We start from the raw sequence: 20,536 nt of genomic DNA on the forward strand, positions 1-20,536 counted from the left end.
CCCCCCCTCAACCAACTTCCTCATCTCTCCTCTCACCCCCCCCCCCAACCCCCCCCCAACCCTCCTCCTCCTCCTCTTCTACGCCCCGCTTCCCCCCGTTATACTTCCTCCCTTTTTTCCCTTTATCGCAAGCACACACAGGAATCGCCCGTGGGCTTCAGTGCTCTGACTGCTAATACACTGACACACACTTACACACACTGCACACACACACACGTACACACAGAAACAGGCAGACAAGAGAGAGTCATGCGCCCTGTTTGTGGCACTCATCAGGATGCACACATCTTTCCACTATCAGCCTGGAAAATCTATACTCCTCTCAGCTCTGTCTCTCCCTCCCTCCATCCATCCATCAGACCTGCATGGCTGCACTTGTCTGTCTGCTGCCTGTCTCTCTCTCCATCTCTATTTTCCTCCCTCTGCATTCGGACAGGCCTCGCGCCAGGCCTGCTGCTCCCTGTCCTCCATGGAGGGACGACAGCGGTGGAGGGGGGTCATCCTCTTTTTCCCCTCTCGTGTGACCGCTCCGTAATGATGCTCTCACTCGGCCCCTTAAGCCACTCACCCTCCCCTCTTTCTCCTCTCCTCTTCCTCTCTCCCTGACTGCTCTTGTTAAGAAAAGCGAGAGTAAAAGGGAGAGATACAAGCTCTGTAATTGGGCTCTTGAATATTTAAGTCACTGGGGATGAAAGTTTAATGAAAAGATGATTATCTACCAGTTTATCACACCACTGTTTCATATTTCATTTTCATATCCTCGTTCCCGAGCAGCGTTGTCCGTTTTGGCAGCTGTGTGGAGGCAGAGACTGTGATGCAGGGTGTGTTGGGAAAATACTGAGCAGAAAAGAGGAGCAGGAAACATGTTAAGGTCAGGGTACATTGGAGACACTTTAAGGTGATGAAGATGGGACTTTTTGATCAACTTTAAGATCCAAGAGTGTTCTTTTTTCACATTATTTATGGGATTTGTCACATTGACTGTCAGATATTTCTTCTTAAAGCAATGTAGCTCATTTACACTCATAATACCAGTTTTGATCCAGTTCATGCTGGAAAAATACTGAGCCAAATGGAGAAATGGTACATTTTGCCAGCTTTTTGGACCAAAAGTGTCTTAATTTCTTGCTTGTTTGGGCTGATTTGGTCACATAAAATTTTGTTTTCTCCTTGCTAACAGCAAGGTGAACGCAATACATTGTCCCATGAATTGGACTCATTGGGCTGCCCTTGTTGCTGGGTAAAAAGTCAATTTTGGCAGCTGTGCACAGATTTACGATTGAGTTCATCTTGGAAAATACTGAGCAAGAAGAGAAATGTTCAGGCCATGATACGTGTAACCGCGTTCAGTTGCACTTCACTGCAGCTGGCTGGTCCAAATAACTTGAAATGACCATCAGGAGGCCAGTTTCTGTCTCTTAAGCTGCAATTTATTCTGAACAGAAACTGGATATTTACTGGTCCCTAATACAGTTGGCAAAAACAAGATGTGGCAGCTCGTGCACAGCACTCTCTAAAGTAAACAACAGGTTTATTTAGCACAGTGGCTAACGAGCTAGCTTAGCAAGTGCATCGTGGTGTTTGAATATTTTAGCGCTTTAAAAGCACAGCAGCCCACTCGTAACTCTCCTCATGAACATTTCCCTACGTCACAGTGCATATAATGTTCATACAGCTGACCTAAAGGCATTAATATACTATATTTGTACACAGTGCGACTCACCTCGGGCACGTCCCTGCTAACTGGCAACATTCAAACAGCCTGTGGCATACATTAACTACCTATAGCGGGGGCGCCAACAAATAAAAAGACAAACTTTACATGGTAATTATAGCAAGTGGAATCACATCATATACTAATAAAAACACTGTTACATACGGAAAAGACACTTAGGGTCAAAATGTGTCTTTAATTTCTCACTTCTTTGTGTTATTTGGTTTTTTTTTAGTGACAATACTCACCTTTTTTTCACCTGAGAGCAATGTTTCTCCATTCTTTGTCCTATAAATTGTCTCCATGAGGCTAAATTTTTGTTGTTTTTTTTTGCTGTATTGTACATTTTGGCAGTTATAATACAGTGCATGTTGATAAAAAAAAAAAAAAACTGAACAAAAATGCAAAAAAATGCTTGGGAGAAGAATTTTAAGGCCACAATACAGGAGATATGGGGGGGTGTCTTTAATTTCTCACTTTTTAAAATATTTTTCATATTGATTTGGACATGTTAACCCTAAATCTTTTCTACTGAAAGTAATTTCACTCAAACACACTGTTGAATTTATCACAGCCATGATAGATACCTGTTTGTAGCTGCGGACTGAAGATGAATGAGATGTCAAGAGGTCAAATGGTAAAGCAGTTTATACAAAGAGTATACTCATAGTTCAACGGTAGCAGAAGTAGAGAATCATAAAGTCGGCAAGTTGACCCAGTAATCTTCCTAATATTAGCTAACATTAGCTCTCATACGCCGATCATACCTGCTGCATGTTTGCCTTTTTATTTATTTGGTTTACTCCTTATTTATTCAGTTGATATTTGCTTTAAGTGTTATTACCCAACATTAAACTTCAAATGGGGTTCAAAGCCTTTTTCACACTGCCAGGAATAAAATTTGAGTGTTAGAAGTGCTCAGTTTTAAACACATGGAGTCTAAAATATCAACATGTAAAATAACCACCATTTGTAACTTTTTATCAGGCTGTAACCCCCTCCTGCAAGGTTCCCAAATTCACAAAAAATAAAGTAAAACAAATAAAAAAATGCAGAGGATATGACCTCAGATTCATCCGTGGAGGTTATGTCATGCATATGTCCGTATAATTGGTTAATTCTTAGATTTTTCTTGTGGTATAAATCTGATCTTTTGTTGCCTTCTTTGCATTCATCCTAAATTTCTATATTTAATGACATTAATTAAGAGATAAATGCAGAGCCAAAACTACAGATGGTAACTTAACTCACTGATTTCATCCCATTCTGTCACCTCCACAAACACCCTGAAGACCGTTCAATAAAAAAGCACAAGGACACTCTTTCCTTTATTTAATCGTGCGGGATAAACAGACGGCTGTTTGTTATTCATTCTCATTATTCATAATGGTGGCGACATTAATCCCTTTTTTGCGAGAAGATGGTGTGAAAAAGCAGCGTTGTGCTGCACTTTTGCCAAATCCCAGTGGAATTACAGGGACTGCGGAGTTTGGAGGGGGATTATGTTGCAGACCCAACACATAGCCTTAGGCCACAGTTTGGAAAGGGGACACAGTTTGGACAGCAGAGATTAGACACCAAGGTACGGTGCAAAGAGGCCATTTCCAGGCAAAGACGCAGTCGTGTGGGTCAACACGGGGAACGACTATCTGGTGATAATACACACTTTATAATGAATGCATGAAAATTAAGATAAGAGGCATTCTTTGTGTTATTTGATTAATTTTTGGCAAAGTTGCGACGATAAATTCATGAGCTGCATTATTAAACAGCTTCAGCTTCATCTACAGCCCGCCATATGTTGACGTGAGCGCTTCAGAAACCTGAAATCCAATAACCTGTATGAAAGAAGCCTCTGGGGATTGAGAGTGAGACAGAGTTAAAGAGTGTGTTAACCCTGCCTCATGAGTCGCTCGGCACTCACTTAGTGCCATGAAACTCGCTCAAAAAAAATGTGGGATCTGTATCATTCTCGTTGCTTATCAGTTTAATCCACGATTTCACGGCGCCGAGGCGGGGACGACCCGAGCCGCTTGTCGCTTTTGTGGACAGGGTGTCACCGTTTAGCCCTATCTCTCCACGGCTTGGAAGTGGGAGGGGGGAATACTGGGGAGACTGGCTCTGTCTCGGGTCGGGGGATGGGAGGAGGGAGAAAAGAAAAAGAGCAAGTTAAATGGAAGTGACAATCTGCAAACATTCCTGCCGGCAGCTGCGGTAGCATTCTCCATAGTTCACCACCCTTTGCACGGTCACCGGGGCCCCCCCTGCGACCCCCCGTGCCTGGCACACGCACCTGCCGCTCCCAGCCGCGCTTTCACCGACAGCCAGATAATCTATGGGCGGGTCCGGGCCGGGGTTCCCCTCAATGTGCTCTTGAGAAAACCCCTTATGCGTGAAAAAGCCCCCTTTCTTTGCCTTTTGTCCAACACAGTTTTATGGGACAACATTGGGCATTATGAGGTTTGGGAGATTTTTCACGGGACTCCATAGAAGGGTATAATCCTTTCAGGCACGGGACGAATAAAAAAGTTTTAACCTGCTGTTTTCATATTTATTAGCTGGTTATAGCAGACGAGGCAGCTGAACCGTCACACGAACCCCTCCTCCTCACACACACACATACACACTCACACACACACAAGCTTCAAGTCCTGGAATCAAACATTGACTGGATGCAGCGTCTTGAGAGGGGCCCTCACAATGGAGCTGATTGCTTTAACTGAATTAGTTGAGAGAGTCAAGTGGGCAACTGACACTGAGGTCATTGAGGCCTTAAACGCTGCACTTTCAGTCAACAGGTTGTAACAACACACTATTAGATGTTTTGGTTCATAATATTTCACATTTTAAAAGAGATTTTGACTAGTTTTTGCCTCTTTTGTCAATTAAAGTGTCCACCGTTTTCAATTTAAGCATAAATCAAGCCAATTGAGAGCAAAATAGGTGACAAGAACGATTAGATTTTCTGAATCTGTTGTTGATGAGACATTTAATTATTTAAATTCAATAAGTGGTCTCTGCAGGAATGTGAAAAATGATGCAAAATTATAATTAATAGTTGAATACAATTAGAAATTTAATTAAACAGGTATTTCCCTGATGTATTATTCATATGGGAACTATTCCTTTTCCTTGAATTATAGGGTGAAGTCAAGTAATTTGGGACAATTTAACAGAAAACACCCTAAAATTATGAAGACTACTTTGAGTGTTTAGAACTGTTTATGTATCTCTGCTATATATCTATAATGAAAAAGATGTTGCCAAAAGAAATACTTTAGGAACTTTGGACCCTCAAACACATTGAGAACCTCGACCTCACTCTGAAGCATGTTCAGGTAAAATGGGACAGTTTCTTTTTTTAAATGGTTAAATTTTTTTATCAGTTCAGTCATTAATTCATTAAATCAATAATGTAACATAACACTGCCTAACTTTTCTGCCCTGCTTTTCCTATTTTGTTTTAAACTGCCTGTTTCCTTGGTGCCATATTGTACTCTGGAATATTGTGGATGACAGACTCATTGCATCACCTTTAATAATTTTTTTTACAAAATATTAAAGGTGATGCAGTGACAAAAATATTAAAATGCATATAAAAGCTTAAATCATGATTTTATGGCAGCTGTAAGCCTAAAAACATTCTGGTTTGACTTCAGAAAAATGTCTCATGTTAGCTATTTTTCCCCATTTTACCTGATGACTAAAATTACCTGACTTCACCCTTTAACATTTTATGTTTGTTTTTGTTTTTCGAATTTAGGGTTGGTTGAAATCTTTTGTTTAACCCCAAAAATACCAGCTATACATGGTATTAAAACAAAACAACACTGTAACAACATTTATACAAATAAAATATATAATAAAGAAAGAAAAACATTTTAAGAATATGTCATTTTTTAAACTCTAAAACACCTACACTTTTCCATTTTTAGCATGAACATGCATGTGACTTTTTGTCGTGAGATTATTTTAATATACCTGGTACACAATGGAGTTTTTTTATGAACAGATGCAGAGACAGTGCATCAAATTCTGCGTCCTAACCATAAGCAGTGTTTATGCTGATGTACTCAGTCAAGTTTAATTTACTATTGGCAATAATTACTTAGAAATAACAAATTTAAAACAAAATCAGACTTTTCATGACATGCTTTTTGAGCCCTTTTTGAATTCCACTTCCCCCCCTATACGAAGCCCCAGAAACAAAATTAGAAAAGTGAAAATATTTTTTCTCAAATAACCGAAAACATGTTTTTTTAATGCATTAAAAATCCTCACACACAATGGTGTAGGTTTTGTTTCAACAAATATAAAAGATTTAGTTTAGGGGTTTCTCTGCCCAAAAAAAATTGAGTGTTTAATTTCCTGCATTCTGGTGAGTTTTTACACACTGATTTTTGCCTTTTCGCATTATTTCATTATCAAAATAACAGTCCTCTGCTTTCATGTTTTTATGGGGTGGTGGGGGAAGAAATATTTGAAACATTTAAGATATTTTTTGGGTTTTTTTTTTTTAGCTGTGATTTTTCACATATCTATCTATCTATCTATCTATCTATCTATCTATCTATCTATCTATCTATCTATCTATCTATCTATCTATCTATCTATCTATCTATCTATCTATCTATCTATCTATCTATCTATCCATCTGTGTGTGAGTGTGTTGTGTTGTTTCTCCTCTGACGACAGGTCTTTCTCTCCAGTTCATCATACACAGGCCTCGGGGCCGCAGCCTCCCCCCTCCACCCCTCCTCACTCCCTTCATCCCTCCCTTCTCCTCTACCTCCCTCTCTATCCTCCTCCCCACCACCACCACCCCCTTTCTGTCAAAGCTGATTGTTTCCACGCCAGCAGAGTGCTGCGGGCGAACACACTGTCACACTACATCAGGCAGAGGCAAGAAGGGGAGAGAGAGAGCATGATAGGGTATATATGTATATCTGTGTTCAAAAAGCTCCGCACAACAGCTAAAGCCGAGGCTTTCAGCAGGGAGTCCCAAACTTTTTTTCATGTCAAGGGCATCCAAATACAAGACCGTGGACAGACCTCAGATTGTGTCCTGAGGAATCTTAATGTGAAAGGACTTTTAGCGGGACAGAGAGATGTAAACAGGGCGGTAAATGTGACAGCAGGCAGAATTAAAGCTTTACGCAGACATACACGTGCAAAATATCACAGGGTTCCTTCATTACAGGGCAGACATGAGGTGAATTTAGGTAAAGGATGTAGAGTTATGCTTGTTTTTGCTGATAAATACCACCTAGATACCACCTAAACAACACATAGACTGGTTTTCTGCAGCTTTAAGTTAACTCAGTGTTGCGTTGATGGGTACAATTTTGACCCAGTGACTTTTCGTATTTTGGATAACACTGAATATTTCTCTCAGTGTAAACATAGGTGTATATCCCAAAATAAGAGGGAATTATTTCCAACCTTAAAGATACTTAAAAGGAATTAAGAGAGGAAAAGTATAAGTAGGATGTAGATAAGTATTCCAGTAGGTTGTTTGGATCCATCAAAAGTGATATTTTTAATATTACTTTTGGGTTATTTAACTAAACTGGGTTAAATTAACTACTTTTACCCTAAAAATATCATAAATGTATCTTTAGCTACAGAAGAAAGGTGAATGGCATTTGAAACAGCAAAAGATACTTACAATCAGTAACAAACTGATGATATAGACTTTAAAATAGGCTAGTTTTGGTAAATAACACAACAGTAATAAGAAACAAAACTAACTGAAACAACCCGTCGACACAGATGGTTTTCTACTGAGTAACGTCAGCCCAGTGTTGCGTTGTCAAATCAATTTTGACCCAGTGACTTTTACTGTGTGCAGCCATATGTAGCTCCAACTGATTTCTCAGACAAACAGAACTTTATCTGAAATCCCAAAGTTTCCAAAAATATTAAGTATGTCTGAATTTTAGGGACATCTGTGTAAATTTTTGAGTATATCAGTGTAAACATAGGTGTAGGTTTCAGGGAGTATGTATGCATACTGTGTGTTTGTCTAACCCCAATAAAACATGAAAGTTACAGAGGACTTTTATTGTGCTAAAATTTAAGACATTTACACCAAAATTTGATTCAGAAAAGGCATAAAAAATCCTCAGATTGCAGAAAATCAAGTATTTGGTGCTCAAATTTGGTCGCAGTCGACCCTCAATCCCCATGTCTCATATGTGTCTCCTCTAATTTTGAAACAAAATCTTCCCCCATGAGTGTAAACATCATACAGCTTCAGTAAGGAGCAGGAACAAGCTGACACAGAACATATTTGTTATATTGTCAGACAGTGAGCAATAATATCTTTACAGCATTAAAGACACTAAAGATAAATTAAAAGCGGAAAACTTTGTGTAAAGTGGTTTGGGAAGATGTCAGATATTTTAGATAAATTCAGTGTGGATTCACATTTGGCAGTAAACTCTCTCCCAGAGAATCATTTTTTTGTGTTAAAATTAAGTAAATGTGAAGGGATTATGTAAGTTATTACTGTCATGTGTTGTGGAGGAGGTGGACTTTGAAGCAGGAGGCTACAGGCAACAGGAGTACAAATAAAACACTTTTTATCCACTTTTTGATTGAGAAGGAAAAAAGCTAAATTACAACTAGTCTGATGTGGAGGTAAGATGCAGGTGGAGAAAAGGGCTGTGAAGCTCAGGTGAGGGGAATCAGGTGATTAAGAGAGCAGGTGGGAGCTGATTGGCTGGGAAAAACTGTGGAGCAGGTCGACTAACGAGGCTGATGCAGGGCAGGTGTGTAGATGAGTAAACGAGGGAAATGCAGCACAGAAACACAGGAGGGAAGAAAACAGTAAAACCCCAAATCCTGAAAATATGATCCACTTAATCATAAACTGACAGAGTGAAGACAGACCACCTGTCATAGATAAAATTACTCTGTAGTTCAATCATCCCAAAAAGCCTGAAGGCATGCGGACACAGAGCAGGCTGTGACAAATATGTACATATAATGTTGTCTTTCTTTCTTTAGGCAAGTTGACTCTCAGAAATAATAATAATTATTAAAAAAATTATAGAAAGCAGGGTACGCATCCTGAAAACTAACTGTTAGGCAAGGCCAGGCAGCTTTATTAGTATTACAAATATAGCTGCATTTCATACAAGAGGGCCATTCAAAGGGCTTTACAGAGCAATAAAGTATAGGCACAAACCATACGAAAGGATACAGAGTTAGGAGAAAAGATATAAAAAGGTAAAATTAATTCCTCAATGATTTAGAATTCAAAAATAAAAGTGCACACAAGAGGTGAAAAGACTGAAAGATTATTTAACATGATTTAAAATCGAGTTTAATTATAAAACAGTCATCAAAGTGAATTTTATTACTTTCACAGTCTTTGTACTGTGACACCTTAAAGGTCTCATATTGTGAAAAGATCGAATTGCACATCTTAATCAATACAAAGCCGGTACAGGTGCTACATAAATACCATGAAAGCATCAAAATGCTCAGCCCACAGAGAAATGCTCACAGCCTGCATTCAAAAATTGAGCCTTTAATGAGCCGTCGGGACAGTGAATTTGTGAGGTCACACCCAATGGCCATATTATAGAAAATTAGAATAAGATTTATTTTAAAGATGCAAATGGCTTTCATTATTGACTTTGCTGGTTTCCACAATCCACTGTTAAACTACGTTACTCTTAGTGAAATAAATTGTTATTGTTTTAACTTTTTTTGAAAAGTAGTTTCAAACTTAGACATAAAAAAGTGGCAAAATACAGGTATATTCAGTCAGTATAAACAAATAAATGTAAATAAAACAATGTGTCTTTTGAACATTACAAAACCAAAAATACAAGTATGAACCTGAAAACAAGCAGAACAACTTGCAACCCCTTCATCACCACTACAGATTGTGACTGAATTATCAAAACAATTTATCTGATTTATTTTCACAAGAAAATAAAGCAAAGACTGGAAGAACATCTCAAAGAAAAGTTATGTTTAGCCTAAAAGGAATACGTTTTTTGATGCTTTTCTATCCTGCAAATCATCCTACGACCCGTCGATCTTGATCTCATGTCAGTAAACATTGCATTTTATCATTCAACATGTAGAGAAAAATAATGTATTGTATCCCGGTGGGAGCCCTCTCATGGATCCAGGTGGTCCCCTGTTAGCTGCACCACTGCTGGATGATCCACACTGCTGCCCCCTAGTGTCCAAACACAGAAACACCAGCAGGAGACAGTCTGACCTGAGAGGGTCTGTGATGGAGTGTCTCCCCCCAGTGGACACTGTCCAATGCCGTTGTCCTCTCAAAGAAGCTCCTTTGTGTCTCTGCTGGGTCATAGATGAATGTTTATCTGAGAGCATGAAGTGTGAAGAAATATAATTGATCATGGATGGGCTTTTTTTTTTCCAGCAATTTTTTTTAGAAATGTTTTGCTGTTGACAGCACATTAAGTGTGAAAACAGCTGAGTCGGGTCAGGCAATCTGAGGTCAACACAGACGGATGAAATAACCTAAAAATACTCTCCTAATTACTTGTTTAGTGTCCATATAGTATCTACACAGCACAATGAAATAATCCTCCCTCAACCTTAAGTTAACCCTTTGACACGGGACTTTTCTAAGGCTGTACTCAGACGCCTTTTAATAATGATATAAACCTTTGGACCCTTCTTTCAAAAAAAGGTGGAAAAAAAAGGAATTTAGTAACTTGGCAAGAAATGTCACACAAAATTGTAAGAAATTAGTAGTTTTAGAAATGTATTAAAATTACAGAATTTTTTAATATGTTTTTTCAAGTTATTTTCTTGTTTGTTCTTTTATTTTCCTTTTATTTATTTATTTTGTTTTTATTACCTATTTTTGCTAATTTTCCTACTTTTCTTGTGCTTTTTACTTATTTCTCACTAATTTCTGGATCATTTCTTCTCAAGTCTTTCATTGCCTCTTTCGCATGTTTTTGAAAGAAATCAAGCCAATTTGTTCGGGTTTCAAAGGATAAAAATGATACTTTAGATAAGAAAAAAAAAGTTTTTTAATACGTTTAGGTTTTTGTAGTTGATTACTTATTATTTTCTCATTGCATTTTCAGATATTGAAATGCGAAAATGTTGTGCTCTGTGTGTTGTTTGGAGGTGAAAAAGTTACAAAACATAAAAACACAGATCCTCCTGGTGCCTCTCTGTGTCACCATAGGGGAGCCACGAGGCCCAGCTGTGCGCACCTCTCGATGAAGTTTTGCTGTGAAAAAAAAATCACATCCAACACCACACCTATTTGTGCTATTTTCCTTCCTTTTTTTAAATGACTGACTGCATTGGAAGAGCAGAGAAAGACAGACGCACAGCCATGTGTGTACAATGCGCTGTGTCAGTGCGCCTGCAGCAGCAGGAGTCTCGCCGGCCGGTCATCCCGACACTGAGGAACGAACTCCAGGTGAGGAAAGCATGAATCCTGCACAGTTTACGTTGTGTTTTCTCACGTCACATGGATATCAATATTATGGAGTGTTGTCTGTGCTGAAATGACAGCAACAGTTTCTCATAAAGCAGCCTTCATGGGTCATAATTAATGTCTTATGTTAATTATGCCACACATCTGTCATTATGCAAAACAAATGTTGGTTTTTCAGGTTGTGAATAATCTCTTTCACTGGATGGTGTGTCTCCTTTTACAGTGTGGACACTTTCTATGTCTTTTCAGCTCTTTAGTTCATCATGGAGATTTGACCTCTGACCTTTTTTGAAAATGCTGCAAAAGAGCATTTGCAGCACAATCCATGTATTTATATGATTTTTATCATTAGTTATTTCAGGGGCGTAGGTTTAATTTTTTTAATTTTTTATTTTTAATTTTCCAGGGTCCTCAACCACAAAGTTTTGGGCATCAAACACTTAATTTTGTTAAGGTTTGAGTGTTGGCTGGACCCAAAGAAGCCCAGAGCCAGAGTTGAAGCAGTTACACAATTTATTTACAACACAAAATGCTACGAGGTGGAACGGACAAAATGGCATGGAGGGAAAGCGTGGATCTTGAGTCTGGGAATGAGCCAGCAGAAAACAGGTGGAGGTGATTAATGGAGATGATGATGCAGGAAAAGCAGGAAGCTCAGAGGGAGTGATCAGAAGAGTCCCAGGCAAAAAGTCACAAAGGCAAAAAAACACTAGAGACTAAACACTAGAAAAGCTGAGCACTGGAGTAGCAGGAAGGCCGGGTATATGTAGCAGCAGTGATTGCAGTGTAATGTGGAACAGGTGTGCTCCTCTGGATCCAGCAGGAAAGGTGGCCACGCCTCCACACACACTCACACACACATAAAGAGCAGGGGAACAAGGGGAGGGGGAAACAAAGTACGCAGGAACAAAAGACAGGCAAATGACTAACAACTACAAAACGTCACGGCAGGGCCACGACAAATTTCGCACATTCAGGTGAATTTTTATGCACCAATTTATGGTGTAAATGTGATTAATTTTGTCAAAATAAAACTCTTTTGCTACTTTCATGTTTTCGGTTCAACAAATGCGCATGTTCTAAAAATTAAGTTTACGCTGAGTTGTTTTTTTGTAAAAATGAACATATCTAATAGGGTACAGATGTATAACGTCCGCTTCAGGTTTATTTGAAAATGAAAAGAAAAATATGTGACCCTTATTATTAATTACTTATTGACAGTTATGGCTGAAGATTTGATGATTTTTAGATGTTTTTTTTATTTTATCAGTGGCTTATTTTTTAATAGCATGAGAGAGTTTTCACAACTAAAAGTCTATCTAATTCAAGGCTTATCAATAAACCATGAGTAAATGATTTTTTAACAATTAATAAAACACGTAATGACGATCTCTACAGAGTGCCTCATAAGAAAGTGGCACCTAAATTTTCACCTTTTTTTCTTCTCTTTTTTCTCACCAACTGGGGGGAAATAGATTTTGTAGTTTTCGGGGGGACTAAGTGCAGGGGACACATCCCCCTCAAAATTTAACATGCATGCTCCCCAATAAAAACATTAAACCAGCAAAGAACTTTTATTTTGACAAAATTAATGACATTTGCACCATAAATTGATGCAGAAAATTCACGAATTTGTGCATAAAAAATCAATAGAATGCAGTAAATTTGGGGTTTGATGCTCAGAGTTTTCTGGTGGAGGGCCCCCAAACCGCCGGTTTTACCCTTAACATTGAAACGAAACGTACGCCCTTGAGGCCTAACATGCCTGGATACCAGAGGATGTCATAATACTGAAACAAATTATTACCACTGCTCTGAAAACACTTTTTTCCTGGGGTGAAACTGATCAGATACATGTTGTGTAACATCATTTATCTCCGTGTTTCACGCGCTTTGTTTGGATGAATTTATAACCTCTCATAGCCACCCTGAAATCACGTCTCGGTGGTTTACAAAATCACAATCAAAGGCGTGTTTGTTCCTCCTCAGTGTCCTTTTTTAAGAGGGGGCTGCTCGCGCGTTGCTTACATGTCACTATTCGGGTGTAAACATGTTATCCGCGCGCTTTGATGCGTCTCAAACCTCCAACCTTCAGCCAGCGAACAAGGGATCAATATGTAAATGGACTCAGACTTTCTGTGCGATGCCTGCGTCCAGGAGAGGCGATAAGCTTTAAAAAAAATAAAACGGAGTTAGTTAGGAGGCATAGGGATTATCCAAAACTTGCCCGGGGGTTTGGCTCTCCTGCGCGTAACTGGACCGGCGTCTGTTCGCCGCGGCCGGATAGGACCTGCAGGGCCCCGGGGCGCAGACTGACAGTCTCCCCGGGGGCCCCCCCTTCTATGACTGAGATTATAGGGTGGCAATGCGGCTGGTATCTCTCTGAACACACACACATACATGCACATAAGGAGGTGAGATGATGTCGGAGCGCCCGCGGCTGCAGCCATGCCCACAAAGATTGACGCCTGAGCCTCACACGGCTATCACACTCCCCGCAGAACACGCAGTGCGCAGCCCCGTGTGATGAGCCGATACAAACCAACTTTGTTCAGCCGACAAAGAGGCAATTGTTAGCTGAAAGGTCATTTGCCCGAGGGCTCCAGAACAGCAAGTACAGCTAAAGAAGATTTTAAAAAAGCACTTTTTATAGTCATATCTGCACTGAGGGAGCTTTGATAAACCTGCTCCTTGACATCAACATGCTGATCAGCACTGTAAAAGCGCATGGTATTTGAAAAAAATCTAGGAAACTGATTGCCTGAAAATGGAAGTAAATATAACTATTAATCTTAATTTATATTCATTTTATGTCTAATTGTCAAGTTTACTTAAAAAATGTTATATTTATTTAATTTTTGAGGGGCCCTGGAGGACGATGAATTTAAATTTTTACAACTTAAAAATGTCAAGTTTATTTACGTCAATCTTAAGTTTTAGCAACTTCAGTAGATCATGTAAAAATTGATTTTACTTTTTGAAAAATCTAGGACAACAATTGCCTTGAAAAATGAAAGTATACATAACTCTTAATCTTAATTTATGTTAACTATATGTTTATTGTTAATTGTACTCAAAATGTAGTTATGTTTACTTGATTTTGTGAATTTGTTGCAACTTAAAAATGACAAATTCAATTAAATCAATCTGTCTTAAGTTTAAAGCCAGGGACATCCCAATCAAGCTTCTTTCCCCGATCCTGTTCCGAGTCCTTTGATATTGAGTATCTGCAGATACTGCTACATGTATTTACCTGGATACTACAGCTGTACAATGCACATTTGAGGTATTTTTAAGTTATTAAAATCAATCATGTATATGCTAACCAATTAAACAAACTAAAATGTGTCTTCAGAAATTGCTCTCAAATCCACTAGGGGAGCATTGTAATAGAAGTTCAGAACAGTATAGATAAGTAATATAATTACAATTCCACTTCGACGTAGTGTTTTAGCTGAACTTTGACATTCCCAGGTACGACAAATAAAGAGTCGATCACATTTCTACTTAAAACAGCATTACAGTAAAACTAGTTCACTTAAAATGGACAAAAATAATTCAATTCCACTTAAAGTGGTGTAGCAGCTTAAGGTTAACATGAAAAAGATCACTTTCTACTTACTGGAGTAGCAGCATTACAATGAAATCTGAATATCTGCCACAAACCATGCTCTCCGTTTTTGACGCCTACATGACGTTGGACATCAGCAAAGGATTAGGCGTGTTTATTGGACGGATTTTGATCCTTCCGATCTGATCAGGACATCCCAAGTTTTAGCAACTTCAGTAAACCAAGTATAATGTGCTATATATCTGTATTTTGCTGGGTGCAAACTAGTCTGTAATATTTGTATATTCTTAAACATGTTAACAAAACAGAACTCGCAAATCTCCTAACTTAATCACTGGCAAAATCCTCTTTGTCATGATCGAGTTAAGTCAGACTAACACTTAAAAAGAACAAGCTCATTCAACTTGTCATTTTGAAGTTGCAACAACTTCATAAAATTAAGTAAATACAGAAAATTTTCAAGTAAACTTAACACTTGGATCGGAAGTAACGTTGTATTTAGAGTTATAGTTATATTTACTTTCCTTTTTCAATCAGTTTCCAAGATTATTTTAAGATCAACTTGTCAGATTTTACAGTGTTTACTTGGATGAACGCTTTGGGCTCTTAAACTCGGTGAACCTCCCCTCATAGTTATCTATGAAAAGATCTGATTACAAAACCTTTTATTACATCAGGTCTTATGAATGTGGAAACAAACAACACAAACACATGAGCTATATCAGATAAAAGCTCTTTATTTATTCTTTTAATTTAGTTATTATCTCTCTATATATACACAGCATAATCTCAGGGTATAAATCATCTCTAATAACAATAAATCAATCTTCAGGTACCCGTTTGGTACGGCAGGTGTTTCTCTACACACAGGTCAAGACAAACAAGAACAATGTACACACACAAAACATTTATTATAAACATCTTAATAATCTCACAACAAAGAGTTCTTCATCTTGTTGAATACGTCTGAAACCTGTGGTTCCCAACTGGTGGGTCGCAGTCCACAAGTAAGTCATGGCTCCATTCTGAATGGACTGCAAGTGACTTGTGAACATGCCAAGTTTGTAAAAAAATGCACTTTATTTTGAAGTACAGTGAATTTCCAGCACAGAACTTTTATTTTGAAGTGTAGTTTCTGTGTATTCTTGCAATATGTTTTGTTTGTGCTCTAAGCCAATGTGTCGTTTACATTTTCTGAAAACAATCAAATATGTGGTAATTTATAATGTGTGGACCTTGAACTAATAACTAAGGGGAAATCTGGACCCCACGACCAGACCAGTTGGAAACCACTGTCCGAAATCATACATTTGGTTTGATGCAGCGGTGAAGTCCAGTTAAAGATGAGTCGGATACATTTATGATGCTCTGGGTGGGAAACCAGTAAAGAAATTCAACAAAAACATACGTTTTTGTGTCATTACAATCAGCAACATGAGTGTGAGGCTTAAAAATGTGAGTCAGGATGATTATAGATTGTCTTTTTCAGGGGAAATGCCTTTAGGATTGAAGCAAACAGAACAAAAACGTTTCCTGTTTCAGTTCCTCCCATCTTTCTCTCTCTCTTTATGACTGGCTGACGGCGGCAGGGGGTGTGGCGTTGGCTACGGCAGCAGCGGCGCCCATGCGCAATAGTTCCTTCCTCTGTGTGAGGATGATGTCGAAGCTGGTCTGCAGGCGGTTCTGCTGCTCCTGGATGCGGCCCTGCAGGGTGCGAACCCAGCGGATCAGCGCCAGGCGGCGGTACATGGTCAGCTGCACCTGGTGCTTCTCCATCTCCTGGGCCTTGAAGCGCTCGCGGTCTCGCAGTGTCCACACTGCATCCATCAGTTCGGGTATCTCGCCGTCTGAGTCTGAAGACTGATCGTCGTTGTCATCCGCTCCTTCCTCCAGAACATTTCCCAGGTTCCTTCCTGTCAGCGACTTGCGGTTGAAGTTTCGTAGTCGGGCAGGCTGCTCTCTGTTGCTGTCACTGGTTGAGTTGCTCTCGTGGTTGTTGGATTTCGGTTCCCCAACTCCGATGCGGTCCCAGCCTCCCATCAGCACGCCTTCGCCTCCACTGTCCATGTTGAGGGAGGACACGCTGCCGCCGGAACGGTAGCTGAACTCAGACTCAGAGTCGCTATCGCCCCATTCGTCATCGTCCTCCAGCGCCGCCTCATCTTCCTCCTTTCCTCTGAAACCCAAGCTGCTTTTCCTCTTCTGCTTCTCTCGTTTCTCTCTCTGCTTCTCCTCGTTCTGGCACATCATCACCCTTCTCTCCTCTTCCTGCATCCTGCCCTCCTCCGCTCCATCAGGGGGCACACGGCCGTAACCGTCCTCCCCACTTTCGATTTCGGGCAGTGGCTCGAGGGGGCTCCAGCAGGGCAGGCGGGAGCGAGGCGACAGCACCCCTGAGTTGTGGTGATAACCCGAAGATGACGAAGAGTTCGGAGGGTCGCGACCGAGTGGACCCAGATTACGGGGACGGACCTGGTTTCGGTTCTCGTCTCCTCCTCCATTGCCCGTGTAGCCATCGTTGTCTTTGCCTGGCAGGAAGTTGAAGTTGCCGTCTTTGTCGCCCTTCCTGTTTCGCAGCGAGGAGGAGCCATTGTTGGAGCCTCCCTGCCCTCGGTAGGCCGAGTTCTGAGGTTGGTCCTGATGGAGCATCACTGATCTCGACTGAGCCTCACTGAAACCACAAAGGACAGAAATTAAAACACTGAGAGAACCTCAACAAAAGATTCATCAACAAAGCTCCTGTCTGTCAGCTGGTATTTTGAGTGTTTCCGATACCGATACCAATACCACTACCGTAAATGCCTCTGATACTGCCTAAAATACTGAATCAGGTATCACTGAGTGTGCAGGTTTATGCACAAGACAAATACCATGTAATTGATCGCGTTATCAATTTTGAAGTTGTTTAATACCTGGATAAAATGTTAGTTTTCTTGGTAACCAATTATTCTTTGCCACTCTGAAACAGTACCCTACACAGCAAGTTGCACCATTCAGACATTGCCAACTACTGTTTTGATAATGATAGCTGTTATCAAAATGTCAGCAATTTGGCAATATTTTAAATCAGATTAAAGAACATTACATAGCAACAATGATATAAATCATTTCACATCCATACAAGGTTAGAACTACAGAGAACTATAATGTTTCTTTAACACAGTGGTACCAGATTGGTTCTTGGCATCAGCTGATTTGCGAGCTGAGGTATTGGAATGGGTATCATGAATTTAAAAAATGGAACATCCAAATTTGATTTTTCCCAAAATTAAACATTTAAGAAGTTTGGCTTGTTTGGTTAAATGAAAAAAAGGGTTTTTTTGTTGAATAAGTTGATGTTGTTGATAAGTCAAACAGCTTAAAAATTTAAGGCAGCCTGGATGCTAACCTTTTCAATTTAAAACAAACAAACAGTTTATTTTTACAGTGAAGCTAACAAATTCAAAGTGCCTTCTGTTTCCTGTTTCTTGTTGATTTCCAGACAAAATGCTTCTTTATCTAATGTTGTTCCATTTGTAATCTCTTGAATCTTGGATGACAGCACCTCCCCGAAGCACAAGATTTCTCAAAACAAGCCAAGCTTTCAACTTCATTTTTTAGAAAACAATAAAGTGACTTAGACAGCAATTTTCCAGTTGCTCTGCAAGTTGATTTTGTACGCATACAGCTGCACAGAAGCTACATAAACATGTCATCTGCAGCCTAAAAAGCCCTGGTGGAAAATGTTCATCAGAAATGTAAATTATCCGCTTAAAGACCTGCAATAAAAGCAACAAAATTAAAGAACAATTGGATGAGCAAAAGCTACAATAAAAACAAAGAAGAGGAAAATCAAGTCTAGTTCACCACCCCACCCCAACCCAAACACACACACACACACACACACACAAACACACACACGTAGGTCGCTCCAAAATCCTTGTTTATAACTAGATTATGGCTAGAACTACAGGCTGGTCTGCACACTCCACTTCTATTAGCATCAAATATTTACATGTCTCCTCTGAATGGAAATTTCTCTAATCCTGACTTCAGGCTGCTGTCAATCAATCCCCCTCTCCTCTCCTATGCACGCGCGTTCACGTGGTGCTGAAGGACAGCGACTGTGGCTTTGGTCGGGAGCGCGCGTGCAGCAGGCAGATGCTTGACGATCACGAGGAGAGAGGAAAAAAAACAGACTGAATCTCCCTGTGAAAAAAATCGACATGTTTATCGCTCCAGAGCTGAATTGAAAAATAATTTTAAAATTATTACAATGTGTTAAAATAATGCGCAGGAATAGATTTATGTTAATACATCTGTATTTTACACATGCAAAACCATCAACACGCGATGAAAAAAGAGAGAAAATAATACCAAAACAGTCCTGCTGCCGGGTGGATGTTTCTCATCTGTACAAAATGATGCGTGTTTCTGCACGGACGGCGGCAGACGACACAAAAAAGGCGACCAATGGCGCTCAGTGGCAGCATATTTACGGCTTAGTGAAGGTTAAAAAAACGTCCTAATCCATCTACAGCGAACTGGTACGGTCAAAAACTGAATACTCGACGTGTCCTCTTAATAAAATTTGATTAAAATGCAGAAAAAAACAGTATTTCATGTACGTTGGGCGTTATGTAACGCTCACCCCATATCAGTGCTGTCTCCTCTCTCGGTAAAAACAACCTCAGAGCCTTTCTTTCATCTCCTATTTGCCGCTTGCATAAGTCAAATGACTGACACGGACGCGTGTGAATATATTAGCATCATGTTCTGGTTTGTTCTTACCTTTTTGCTGGTTTGCTGCTCGGTGGAGAAGCTGGACTTTGTGCCCTCCCAATTTTTTTCCCCTCCTCCTCCTCCTCCACCACCGACCCTCCTATGTGATGTTTATTTCCCTCTTCCTCCTCCCTCCTCCTCCTCCTTCACCTCCACCCATCCTCTCTCTGTGGTTCTGGGAAAAGACTGGCTGACTAATAGCACTTCCTAAACTGGGCTGGGACTGCAGGGAAAGGGAAACTGTGGAGAATGAACAGGAACAATGTGAGGGCAGGGGTGGCTGTCATGTTACTGTAGTGTGAATGCACAGCAACAGGCCTATAAATATGTACATCACAACTCTAGCAGCCACATGATGGCACGGTGGTAACCGGATTTCAACGGTCCTCGGCTGTTACAGTCAGCCCTCACGGGTCACGTTGGCAGTTTTTTAGTACTTGAACAACCATCAGGCATTTCTAAGCAGTATACAAATATTTACAACACACCATAAATTAGTTGTATGAGGGCATCTTTAATTTTCCGCTTACCTATACAGCTATTTATTAATCTAGATTGTTTTGGTTTGAGTTGCTGAGTGTTGGAGATATCAGCCGTAGAGATGTCTGACTTCTTACTCGGCTTGTGGTATACAAAAAGCCAAAAAATAGGTTTGAAAAACTCAACAGCAATGCCTCCTTCCAGAAATCACTAGCCTATTACATAAGTTTTTATTTTGGGGTGAAATGTCCCATTAATTGTAAATATTGGTAAATTTTAGAGTAGAAATCTGAGCATTTGGTATCTGTGACAGTTTTTGATAAAACCAAAAATAGTGGTGCTACAGACACATTTTGGTCAGAATCCTCCCAGCATTTTGAGGTTCAATACTCAGACCTTGTTGCTACTATCCTATGAAAATACTTGTGGAAATGGAGAAATAGACAGAATCATTACTGTTTGGATTACACTATACCATCTTAAGTAGAAATCACATACTGCTGCTCTGTAATGTGGAAATTCTCAGAACAACTGCAATGATCGTGTTCGTTTTAGGAAC

At 39.8% G+C, this 20,536-nt stretch overlaps 1 protein-coding gene across 1 annotated transcript; it reads right to left on the bottom strand.

Moving 5' to 3' along the window:
- Window positions 1-15,908: 15,908 nt before the first annotated feature.
- Window positions 15,909-19,484, bottom strand: LOC121957851 (UPF0500 protein C1orf216 homolog). Its single transcript, XM_042506638.1, has 2 exons — window positions 19,367-19,484; window positions 15,909-17,407 (listed from the first exon to the last, which is right to left on the bottom strand). Exons 1-2 carry the CDS (start codon window positions 19,369-19,371, stop codon window positions 16,303-16,305), a joined length of 1,110 nt encoding a protein of 369 aa, XP_042362572.1. The 5' UTR covers window positions 19,372-19,484; the 3' UTR covers window positions 15,909-16,302.
- Window positions 19,485-20,536: the final 1,052 nt, after the last annotated feature.

This window comes from Plectropomus leopardus, chromosome 18 (assembly GCF_008729295.1).
Source record: "Plectropomus leopardus isolate mb chromosome 18, YSFRI_Pleo_2.0, whole genome shotgun sequence".
Taxonomy (NCBI): domain Eukaryota; kingdom Metazoa; phylum Chordata; class Actinopteri; order Perciformes; family Serranidae; genus Plectropomus; species Plectropomus leopardus.